This window comes from Grus americana, chromosome 25 (assembly GCF_028858705.1).
Source record: "Grus americana isolate bGruAme1 chromosome 25, bGruAme1.mat, whole genome shotgun sequence".
Taxonomy (NCBI): domain Eukaryota; kingdom Metazoa; phylum Chordata; class Aves; order Gruiformes; family Gruidae; genus Grus; species Grus americana.
Genome location: NC_072876.1, coordinates 7,537,569 through 7,549,286, shown reverse-complemented (window position 1 = coordinate 7,549,286; position 11,718 = coordinate 7,537,569). Strand labels below are relative to the sequence as shown.

The 11,718-nt window shown below is 57.6% G+C and overlaps 1 protein-coding gene across 4 annotated transcripts; it reads left to right on the top strand.

Annotated features, from left to right (window-relative positions):
* Window positions 1-593: 593 nt before the first annotated feature.
* On the top strand, window positions 594-11,396 carry TULP1 (TUB like protein 1). Of its 4 annotated transcripts, none has more exons than XM_054803833.1 (14): window positions 594-712; window positions 1,132-1,259; window positions 2,763-2,898; window positions 3,028-3,162; window positions 3,790-3,915; window positions 4,070-4,279; window positions 4,394-4,528; window positions 4,737-4,828; window positions 5,071-5,244; window positions 5,654-5,766; window positions 6,277-6,385; window positions 6,591-6,689; window positions 6,984-7,155; window positions 7,999-11,396. In XM_054803833.1, exons 3-14 carry the CDS (start codon window positions 2,808-2,810, stop codon window positions 8,130-8,132), a joined length of 1,590 nt encoding a protein of 529 aa, XP_054659808.1. In that variant the 5' UTR covers window positions 594-712; window positions 1,132-1,259; window positions 2,763-2,807; the 3' UTR covers window positions 8,133-11,396. The 4 variants fall into 4 exon arrangements, with proteins under 4 accessions (XP_054659808.1, XP_054659809.1, XP_054659807.1 ...); XM_054803832.1 differs by having other exon boundaries at window positions 665-712; window positions 1,214-1,259; window positions 4,166-4,279; XM_054803831.1 differs by having other exon boundaries at window positions 665-712; window positions 1,214-1,259.
* Window positions 11,397-11,718: the final 322 nt, after the last annotated feature.

The following is an 11,718-nucleotide window of genomic DNA, read 5'->3' as shown; positions in this document are numbered from 1 at the left end:
GGATGGGCTCAGAGCAGGGTGGCCGTCTGTAGGGAAGCCCTTAGCATCACCTGAAAGCCCGGGCTGCTGCCTTCCCCTGCACGGGCTTCCCCTGCACAGCTCATGCAAAACAGCCCAAATCCCATGTTTATATAGCTGAGATGACATTTTTTTAGGCACATCCAGGGAGGGTAACTCTAAACAAGGACAGGCAGCATCCGTCTGCCCACACCAGGTTGGAGCAAGTAGCCCCACCATGCCGGGGACTCCACCCAGTGTGGGGGTAGCCATGCACCCCCAAAAGACACTCAGGGTCTGACTGGCACCCTGTGCCCCCCTGCACTCCCATAAGGCCCCCTTTTCCAGGGATTACCACCCTGCCAGCTGCTTTCCCAGCAAGCCTGGCCGGAAGCTCCTGAAATCCTATTACCGAGTTCTAGAAGAAATAAAAAGTTAATAATCTCCTTCAGCTTCTCTTCCTCCTCCTCCTGCAGCAGGGGCTCACAGAGGCAGCTGAGCTGTGAGGCTGCTTGGACTGCTGCTGCCACGGCTGAGTCCATGGGTCCAGCCCCGGGCTGGTAGGGGCTGCAGCTCCGGCGGGGGGGTCAGCGGCTAGTGCCAGGGAGGAGGGAAGGAGGTAGGGGCAGGGCAGAGGGAGCCATCCTGCTCGACACTGGGCTGGAGCCATGCCGCTGCAGACGGAAATCCTGCGTGAGGTCTGGGCTGCTGACAGGTGAGTGCCAGTGGGCAGGATGCGACCTGTGGGGTGGGTGATGTGCTGGGCATCCCCACCAGGCTCCCATCTCCTCCAGGACCTTTCTCTCCTATTAACAGTCTAATTGCAATTTAATGAGCTGTTTTATCAGTTTTGGGTTGTTTTTTTTTTTGCTCTGGGGGTTGGTGCAATGCTGCTCATTGGCTGGCAGAGAGAAAGAGTGTTTGTTAGGGGGGGTGTCCCCAAATTAACCTTATTGCTGTCACTCTTGGCCAAGGCAGAGCCTGTCCCATGTTCCTTGCTAGAAAGGATGCCGGTGGCTGAGAACCGTCGTCTGAGCTCGATGTGGTCAGGATGGCGGGGAAGCTATTTCCTGAGTCAAATGAAAGGCTGATGTTCCTCCTCCTGCCCCAAAAATTGGCATGCTGCTTGGCCAGAGGGTCTCGCCCACCTCCCTCCCCCCTGCAGGACCTGCAAAGGGCTGAAAGCCCTCAACCCATTGCTTTCTGTGCCCCACAGCCCCAGTGAGGAGCCGGGCAGCCCCCAGCAGCACAAGCCCAAACAGGTGAGAAAAAATCATTCCCACCGCCCCCCTCCCCATCCCTAGTGCCACCATACCTAGTTGTAGGAGAACCCCAAACATTGGCCCCAGACCAAGACTGAATTGGGGCTAGACAGGTTGCTCTGGCAGGGTGCTGCAGCCCCAGAGGGGGCATGATCTTTTGGGGACCCCACCTCCAGAGCAAGTGGGTAGCGGAGATCCCACAGCCTCCCCTGCTCCTTTGTGCATCCTTCCAAACCCCCTCTGCATCACTTCAAAGCACCCCATGAGTTGGGCTTTCAGTTCCTAATTAATACTTTAATTAAGCCTCTCGGTTAAGCTGGCAGCCATGACTCACTTTCCCCGGGCTGTGACCCTGAAGGCCAGACACCCCCCCCACACACACACACACACTGCCCCTTGCTGCTTTTCAGCAGAACCCTTGGGTGCCACCAGGCCTTGGAGTGGTTTCAGCAGCAATTTCATTGAGGATCCAATTTAATCAGCAGCCCCTCCTCAAAGGCCTTTGTTAAGTAATGAAGTGAGCATCTGTCCTCCCCCCCCAGATGCTTAAGGGATTAAAGGATGCGAAGGAGCTTTTTGGTGTGAGCTGATGACATGGAAGAAACCTGCTGGTTCTACTCCCTCCTCCCCCCTCCAAATCCATGGTGCTGGGAGAGGGTGAAGCATCACTGCTTTGGGGGGGGGGGCTGGATCCTCTCCTTGCAAACCACCTTCACCCATCATGCTGGGGAATCCCAGAGGGACAAAACCCCTGTGAGGGGGAAGGTGCTTTGTCAGGTGGTGGGTGCCTTGGTGCAACTAAATTTGCTTAAATCACTTTATGGGGGCCCTGGAGCTGACACCCGCTCCCCAAATATCTCCTGTCCATAGCCAAGTGCTGCCCCAGATGCTCTGTATTTGGTAAATCAGGGTTATTTATAGCTCTGGCTAACTGGGATTAGGTGTGCTGTGCCTAATTCCCCCTGCTCCCACTGACCCCCAGCCCCGCCCCGCCCCTTGCTTTCAATGGGAGCCTTTTGCGTGGGTGGGAGGAGATGGAGATGGAGATGCAGAGCCAGGCTGCCTGCCCATCCTTGTGTCTGCTGTCCTGGCTCAGGTCCCCCAAGACACCCACTGGGACATGAGCCAGTGCCTGGGGTGGTTCCTGGCTGAGGTCCCTATGGCACAGCATGGCTTGTCCCTCTGTGTCAGTGTGGTCCATGATTTCAGGGAAATACTGGCATCATGTCCCTCATCCCAGGGGTTTGCACACAACCATCTGTCCCAGTGCTGACACTCTCCTGTCTGTCTGCTAACACCCCTTTGTGTTTTCCTCCCTCTGCCTTCCCTGGGGGGGCTGCCCCACGGTAAGTCAGTGCATGTACCTGTCCCTAGAGCAGATCCTTGCTCCCACGCGGGGCTGGGGCAAAGCCTGGCCGTATTTTGGAAAGGGAGCTGGTACTGTATGAGCAGGGGTTACCTTCCAAAGGGAAAAGGCATTTAAGGCTGGCACCATCTCCACAGCACCATCCACACGGGCAGAAGCTGAAGAAGAAGCGTCAGGAGCCCATGCTGGAGCCTGAAGCCAAGCCCCGGCAGCTATGGGCAAAGAAGTTGGGTGAGGCAGGGGCTGCGGAGGAGCCCCACGCCCCAGTGCAGGGTAAGGATGGACATTCCCCCCATACACAGCTCCCATGGAAATGCGAGGACATGCTGGTTCCCCCCCCGCCCCCAGCTGCGTCCTGCACCTGCAGTGCTCTCCAATGTGGGTGTTGCTTGAAACATACAGGGGTGAAGAAGCTGAGGAAGAAGAAGGAGGAGACTGACAAGGACCCCTACTCCAAATTCACCAGGGAGCCCCGGAAGAAGAAGGAGAGCCCGGTCCCTCGCTTCCACATGGCCAAGGGCCCCAAGAAGCAGCAAGGTGGGGGGGCAGCACCCACCCCTCTGCAGGCACCCACTTGTGGCACCTTGTGTCCCTGTGCACCATGTCCTCATGCACCACATCCCTGTGCACCATGTCCCACTGGTGCCATCGATGCTCCCAATGTTTGTAGGGGTTCTGTATGCCCCTGGAGGGCTTTTTGGCCAAAACCCAGCTAAGCACCCAGGAGGAAAGCGGATGTGGCAGGGGAGCTGCATGCATGGCGTTGACTGGGGAGTCAGGATTCAGGGGGACACGTTCCCTGGGAAAGTGGCAGTCAGCAGCTGGCTGATGCCTCCAGCTCCCTGGCCATCTTTCTGGAGCAAAAAGATGGGGTGGGCAAAAAGATGGGGCTTCTCCCCCCCCTACTCCGCACCCTGGGGCTGCAGCCGCGAGATGGCAGTGTGACTTTGCATGCTGTGTCTGGCACTGGACACATCCAATGCGCCACTGGCCACCGCGGCTGGGCTGGGCACCCACAGCCCCAGCGCTCTGGCCGTGGTGGGATGGATGCCCACATCAGCTGGTGCTGCTGAGGGAGGTTCCCTGCTTGCAAACCATGGGGCTACAGGTCCCCAGTGCATGAGGTAATTGCTTTGGTGACACTATGGTGTCACCTCTGGGCAGAGCCAGATGAGGACTCAGAGGATGAGGAAGAGGTGGAGAATAAAGACCCACCAAAAAAACTCAAGAAGAAGGTTTCCAAAGAGCCCCCATCGGGTGAGAGCCGGGAGAAGAAGCTGAAGCCAAAGGGTGAGTGCCCAGGGGACAGGGACAGGTCAAGTCTGGTTCTGTTGCCACTTGCATCTGTCCTTGCTGGGACACCTGTGTCCCAATCCCATCGCTGTCCCAGGAGGCTCAGGGGGCTGCAGGGCAATCGCCCCCACCCCGTGCAATCTCCCCCCAGCTCACTCCTTCCTGCTGTCCCCACCATGCCACCTCCCCATCCCTGCCTGTCCCCGTCCCCCTGTCGGGCTGCTCATCGGTTCCTGCGTCCCACCAGGCGACAAGAGCGACCACGACAGCAAAGCCAAATCTGCCAAAAACACCAAGAAGGAACCAATGTCCATGTTCCAGGTGAATGGGGAGAAGAAGGAGAAGAAAAGCAAGAAGAAAGGTATGGGGCAAGTGTGTGTGCGTGGGGATGGCAGCCAGTCCTGCTGTGCCACAGCATCACCCTGATCCAGCAGCACCCGGTGCCACATGACAATGTCCTCCATGTTCCCCCCAGCCACCACAGACAGCGACGAGGAGGACAATTCTGACTCCAGCACCAAACCCATCAGGTCAGAGAAGAAGAAAAACCCAGCGTCCCTCTTCCAGACTGGCGGAACCCCCCCCAAGGAGAAGAAAACCAAAAAGAAAGGTGAGAGCCCAGCACTGATGATGTGCCAGAAAGGTGGTAGGTGCTGGAGGGGCTTGTGGAGGTGTAGGTGAGCCTGGCCATGGAGAGCGGGGTTATGATTGATGGTGTTGCTGTGAATCTATGCCAAGCTCGATTTTGGGGTTCAACAAAGCCAGGGTCTCCCCCCCACACCCCCCCCCCCCGTGCCCCTGCCTCTTCCTGCCTGCAGCTCCTCCCAAAGTGGCTGAGAGTGAGGAGGAGACCCCAGAGACTCCGCAGAAAAACTCCAACAAGAAGGGGAAAGGGAAGAAATCAAAGAAGGTATGAAAAAAACCCCTCAGAGCTGAAGGGGTCCCCTTGGTGGGGGCAGCAGCTCTCCCCCGCCCCGAGTGAGTCAGGGGGGCTGGAGCATCCCTTGGGGAGACCTGCTGCAGCATCATCCCCAAAACCACGGGGGGATGCAAGCAGCAGCCGCAGCCTGGGGGGGGGGGTCAGGAGCTGGGAAAGGAGGGGAGCTTTTGGCAGGTTTGGCTCTGGGGTCACCATCCCCTCTCATGCTGCAGCTGAAGGAGGAGAGGCCCCCATCGCCCATCATTGAGGTGGACAACCTGGAGGAGTTTGTGCTACGGCCAGCGCCACAGGGGGTGACCATCAAGTGCCGAGTGACGCGGGACAAGAAGGGGATGGACCGGGGGCTTTACCCCACCTATTACCTCCACTTGGATAATGACAAGAAGGTGAGCAGGGGTGTGGGGACCCTGGGGCTCTGCACCCATCCTGAGGAGCATGCTCGGGATTTTGGGAGGATGCCAGCCTGCATCCCACTGTGGTGGTGGATCCTAGATGGGGCTGCTCCACTGCCCTGAAATTCCTCTTAGGAAATGCCCCGTGATGATGGTGCCCAGGGTGATGAGAAAACATCAGCCAGAGAGCCATGCTAATGCTGGGCTGGGCTCAGACCCTCCTGCCCCACGGCTCTGCCAGTATTTTGGGGATCATCTTCACTCCATGACTTGCACAAGGTCGCGGCAGTGATCTGTTGGCCCAAGCTTTGTGCAGAGATCACAGCAGGGCAGTGAGCCAGGGACAGCAGTGGCAACGGCAATGGCGGTGCCCTGTCCCCACATGGTCCCACTGCCCACTCAGGTGTTCCTGCTTGCCGGGAGGAAGCGCAAGAAGAGCAAGACCTCCAACTATCTCATCTCCATTGACCCCACCGACCTGTCACGGGGGGGGGAGAACTTCATTGGGAAGCTGAGGTAGGAGCAGAGGTGGCACCCCATTCCTGCAGCACCCCATTCCTGCAGCACCCTGCTCCGTGTCTTGCCAGCTGTCCCAAGTGATGGCTGGGTCAAGCAGGAGGCTAAATTCATTCCTTGCTGCTGGGCCTGACCCTGGGGAGTGTCAGGGGGCCAGGAGGGGAAAACAGGCTCATCTGGTTCCTCCCAGCAGACAGGTCACAGCTAGAAACGGTGCCTGGCAAGTCCTGGCCTGTTGCACCACTGGCAGCTGCGCAGTGATACTGGGGAGTCCCCGTGGTGGCAGCACCTTATAACATCCCAATTTAGGGGACAGGTGCCCTGAAACTGAGCAATTGGTTAAAGGGTGAGAAGGATGGTGTTGGCCAGGGGCTGCACAGGGGTTTTGCAGCTACAGCAAAGCCGGGGCTGTGTCTGGAGGGGGTGGGACAGGGGTGGGGGGGGCTGTGGGGCACGGTCAGAGGGGACTTGGTGGCACCAATCACGGCCACCTCCTGTCCTTGGCTGCAGATCCAACCTGATGGGAACCAAGTTCACAGTGTTTGACAACGGCGTGAACCCTGACAGGGCCAATGCCGACTGGTCGAACGTGCGGCAGGAGCTCTCGGCCGTGGTCTATGTAAGCAGCAGCACAGGGAGCCCCCCTGGAACCCTCAGACAGGTGGTGAGGGGGTCCCCACCTGCACCCCTTCACTGGGCTTCTGCCCTGGGGGTTGCAGAGATGCGGGATGGGCTGGATCCGTCCCTGAGCCCTCGTTTAGCCACCAGCAAGAGGCTGCAGCCTATGGCAGTCACTGGTTTTAGGGACGGGGTTTCTCTTGCAGGAGACCAATGTTTTAGGGTTCAAAGGCCCCCGGAAGATGACAGTCATCATCCCTGGGATGAATGCCGACAATGAGAGGGTGCCTATCCGGCCCCGAAATGTAAGTCTGAGGGCTAAACTGGGAGAAACTCCTTAGGGGCTGGATTTGCTGGGGTTCACCTTGGATTTTACCCATTGCGGGGCATGGAAAGGCTTTCTGGTGTCCCTGAAATTCAAGGCACCTCCCTGAGAGGTGGGAGATGCAGTGTCTGTATCTCTTTCTCCACACTGGATCCCATCTCCCAGCTGGAGAGCTACAGAGCATCCCCCTGGGCACACCACAGGGGGGTGGCAGGGCTTGGGGGGGGGGGTCACCTCAACTCTGTTCTTCCCCCCCCCCCCTCGCCCTCCCCAGGATAACGATGGCCTCCTGATGCGATGGCAGAACAAAAACATGGACAACGTGATCGAGCTGCACAACAAGGCACCGGTGTGGAATGATGAGACCCAGTCCTATGTCCTCAACTTCCATGGCCGGGTCACCCATGCCTCTGTCAAAAACTTCCAGATTGTGCACGGCAGTGACCGTAAGCCGGGGAGGGGATGGGGGGGGGTGATGGTGGGGGAGCACTGCCATCAACTGGCTCCAGCACCCTCTTTTTTTGCTGAGGTTTAGCTTTTTCATGCACAGCTGATTTGGGGACCTGCCTGACTTGGCAGAAGCTGGACAGGGCGTGCAGCGCTGCGCTGGCAGCTGTCTGCTGGCCCTGGGTGCCGGCAGAGGGAGTGCGTGGGTCACCTGTTGCCAGGCAGATTAGGGCAAGGATCAAATCCTGTGGGGTGCTGAGTCCCCCCCATCATACTACAGCCACCCACTCACCCCAGAGCATCACCCCCGGCACACATCCCACGTTGCCGGTGGGCTCACCCTGGGGTGCATCACACCTCGGGGACAGTCCCTCGGGGGTGGCAGCAGCTCTGTCCCCGCGTGAGTGGCCGGACGTGGCCGTTTGTCACCTGTCCAGCGCAGTCAGAAGCCCTCAGCCTCTGGGGTGTTGGGTTACGGGACAGAAAAAACCTCTCGGGGGCCCCTGGTTATTTTTACAGATTTCCTGTCACCCGCCCTCTGGTAGCAGCAGTCCCACGGGGGGGGTGAGTGGGGTCCCTGTCCCTTGGGGAGCTGCAGCCTCCTGGGGAGGGGTGCTGGGGGGACTGAAAGGTGCTGTGGGCCCGTGCTGGACAGTGCAATGGGAAAAATCATGCTTTTTGGTAACATGCACTGTGGTACAGTGCAGCTGGTGCACGAGCCGCAGGCAGAGCTTGGTGGAGGGAGGGATGGCTTCTTTGGGATGCTTCTGCGTGGGTCCCCTGGGAAAAGGGCGGGATGGATGTGCAGGTGACATCCCAGCCACTCACCCCCTCTCCTGCAGCCGACTACATCGTGATGCAGTTTGGGCGTGTGGCAGACGACGCCTTCACCATGGACTACAACTACCCGCTCTGCGCTGTGCAGGCCTTCGCCATCGCTCTCTCCAGCTTCGACGGGAAGCTGGCCTGCGAGTAGCGCCGGTGCCGGGGCTGCCGGAGCTGCCAGGACCATGTGCCAGTGCCTGGTGGATGCTCCTGCATCCCTGTCCTACTCCACTCCCTCTGTTTCCACCTTCTGCCCAGTGAATGCTTGCGATTACAGCCTCTCCTGGGGTGGCTTGAGGTGCACGGTGACTGCAGAGCACTGTGGGACACTCATCCAGCTGTGGTCACCCTCTCCAGGCAAATTGGGGACAGACCGCTGGTCTGGGGCAGACGGCAGAGTCAGGTCCAGAGTATATTTAGCAGATGAGACTGACTGCAATTCCAATCTCATTCCTTTGAGATATTTCTTGAACTTGGATCCTGGAAATTCATCCCCCCACCCCTTTTTTTTTTTTTAGGTTCTGGTTTGTATTTTGTAGCTCAGTCTCTCAGTGAGAGAGGGGTTGGTGGTCTCCTTGGTTTGTGTTCCCTCACCCCCCTATGAGTGTGCACAGAGCCCACACGTGGCCAGGCTCTGCCCAAGCTCCTTGTGAGGGATCCCTTGCCCAGTCTGATGCCCACTGGGCACCAAACCCTTGTTTTGCCCCATTTTGCCCTGGTGCAAGCCCCTGCGCTGTCTTTGCACACCCCAGGCTCTCCACCCATTAGGTCTAACCCTGCTGCCTGGAAGCCTTTGGGGATTTTGGTCCCTAAGGAGCAGCCTGGCACCCAGAGCACTGGCAGCATGTGGGCACGTGCCGAGGGAAGCTGGTGCTGGTGGAGGAAGGCCAGAGGCCATGTGAGGCAGCGTCGGCATTGCCGGCACAGGGCCAGGCTGGGTCAGTACCACCAGGAGGGACCTGGAAGGGAAAACTCTGGGTGCACCAGGAAGCACCGGGGTGACTCACGAGGTGTGGTGCAGCACTGAGTCACACTCAGTGCCCAGACGGGCCCCGCCAAGCCCCCCATGCCCCCGCTGCTCACCAGCAGCTCTGCCGCATCCCTCCAGATCCCACCGAGCTGGTGGTTCCTCAGAGCCCCGCACACCTTGGGTGTCCCTGCTGCTGGGACTGGCCCCACTGGTGCTCCCTGCTCGTGGAGAGGTGGTGGATGGGAGGTGGCACCCCGTGGCACAGACCTGTGGGGTGTCACGGGGGGCTGCAGGGAGTCTTTGAGAAGGGGAAATGCTGGAGAGACGCAGCTCAGGGGGTGCAGGGCAACCCATGCCCCCATTTCCAGCACAAACCCACCTTTCTGGGATGAGGATTTGGCTGCACGCACAGTCACAAATCTGATTAATTCAGTGATTAATTCAGTGAATGAAGGTGCCCCAAAACACTGTCATTGACTTCCCGATAACGCTCCTCTCACCTGCTCAGCTCATGCACTGACCCCAGGGGGGCTGATACAATTTGGAGTCCCCTTCCCAGAACACGTACAGGTCTTTCCCACATCCTGGGGGTGATCCAAGTCCCCTAAGTTAATGCCGTGAGAGGTAGCCGGAGCAAAAAGGCTGAGGGGCAGGACATGGATGAGACAGATGCAGTTGTGAAGAAGGGATGCTTGTCCTCGCTGGGCAGTGTTGCAACGCTGCCGTGGCCCGAGCCCATCCCTGTGAGGGGCTGGGACAGATGACAGTGACAGTGGGACCATGAGCTGCAGCCGGACCGGTGGTGAACATCTGCCCTGGTGGCTTTGCAGATGGAGCTGAGGTTTTCCCATCAGCTGTATGAATCTGGGCTCTGTGATTCATTGGCCGACGCTCATGGTGGGGGCAGATGGAGGTGGACAGCTTGAGGACAACAGGCTGGTGTGGAACATTGTCCCTTATCCACATGGCAAGGTCAGAGACCTTCTTGTGAGCTAAAGGGAGAATCAGCCACCATGGTTCAAGGCCAGCATCCCCTGGCTAGATATGGCCAACAAATGTGGGGAAAGCAAGAGCTTTCTGCCCAAATCCAGCCACAAATCCAACATCTGTTTGAAATCGGGAAAAGCTCAGCTAACAGTTGAACTAACACTTGTCCTCATTTCCTCCAGTGGAAACAGAAAAGTCAAAGTAGGGTGAGAGAGAGGGGTTTGGGTTCCCCAAGCTCTCGCTGGAGCATGAGCTGCTATTATCCCAGCTGCTCCTGGGGGATTTTCTCCCTCACTGCACCCAAAACATCTCCATGTTGCCTGTTGTTGCTTGCAATTCCCTTGGATTCCCAGCCTGCAGCCCACATGGAGCAAAAAAATCTGCCATAGGCATCCAACACGATGCCACCCCATCCCAGAACACGGTTACTGTACCAGCCGCCCACCCCAAATCACTTACACAAACCCTCTAACCCAAACCAACTGTGGCACAAGAAACAAATGAAAACAATTTAATAGGGCGATGGATATTTGGGCCCTTTGTTTGCGCTGGCTGTTAACACCAGAGGAGACAACGAATGGAAGCAGTTGAAATGTGTATCTACTTTGGCCGATGGAAAGTGTGACGGATGCGCCGGCAGACCAATGGCTGAGGATGCTGGGGTGTGCGTGGGTGTGAAAGGAATGCTTGCTGCAAGAAAAGATCAAAAAAAAAAAAAGAGAGAAGGAGGCTTATCAACGGGGTTTGAGCCCAAAGTCTGTGTCTTCCTTGGAGCAAAGGGTTTTCTCAATCCCCAGGGATGATGTTTTCCCCACAGCATGAGACTTTGAGGTTTCTGAAGCTTCCTTTTAGGGGGGTGGTGTTAGGCTTGGTGGTGCAGGGATGGATTTAACCCCACAAAGCACTTGTGCAGCAGCACAAGTATGGCCAGTGGCCGGAGGTAACTGTCAGCAACTTGTCAAGGGAACCTCCTGGGAAATGCATTCTATTTTTGCAAAGATGGTTATAGGGCGAAGGGGAGGAAAAAGAAAAAGATCCCACCTTGGTTCTGAGTGCCACATCCTAGCTAGGACCAATGTCACTGCGGTGCCGTTGGCTCTCACAGGCGGTGGTTGCTGGCATCTCTATCCCACACCGATGAGTGGAAAGATGCTGGTCCAGGGCTGAGCAGGAGGATGGAAGTGGGGGGGCTCTTCTCCGACCACTCGCTTCTCCCTTTGCCCCAGACCCCTGAGGCTTGAGGGGCTCCACGCACCCAACCCCGAACATGGCCTCAGCCCATGGGCTCAACCCTCTTAGGGGAGGCTGTGGGTTATTCCTGTGGGGCTCCAAAAGGCAAATGCTCCATCAGCTGAGCAGCCTGTGGAGTGAGAGGGCTGGCTGCATCCTGGCAGGTACAGGAGGGAAGCCCAACGCTGGGAAACTCCTCGCCTGGCAGTAGAAGGGCCAGAGCTGTTTGGTTCCTGACAAGTGCCATGCCTGGTGGAGAACTTTCCCTCAGCCTTGGGGGCTCTCGCTCCGTGCTTTGAAGTGCTGATACATTAATTAATTAAAGACGTGACCATGACAGAGTGTTTTTCTCTCCCCTTCCCCTTCCTGTGTATTTATTTCGGTGACAATTTTTAGGGGGAAGGCAGACTCGTGGCTGGTAAGCTGGGCTGCGGGTTTGCAGGATGGGCTCTTTCCCGACTCAGTAAGCAACAGGCAGTAATGGGCAAGCCAATATTTTTCAACTGCTTTTAAAAAGGAATCATTTTTTAATTAGTGAATCCATTCTGGA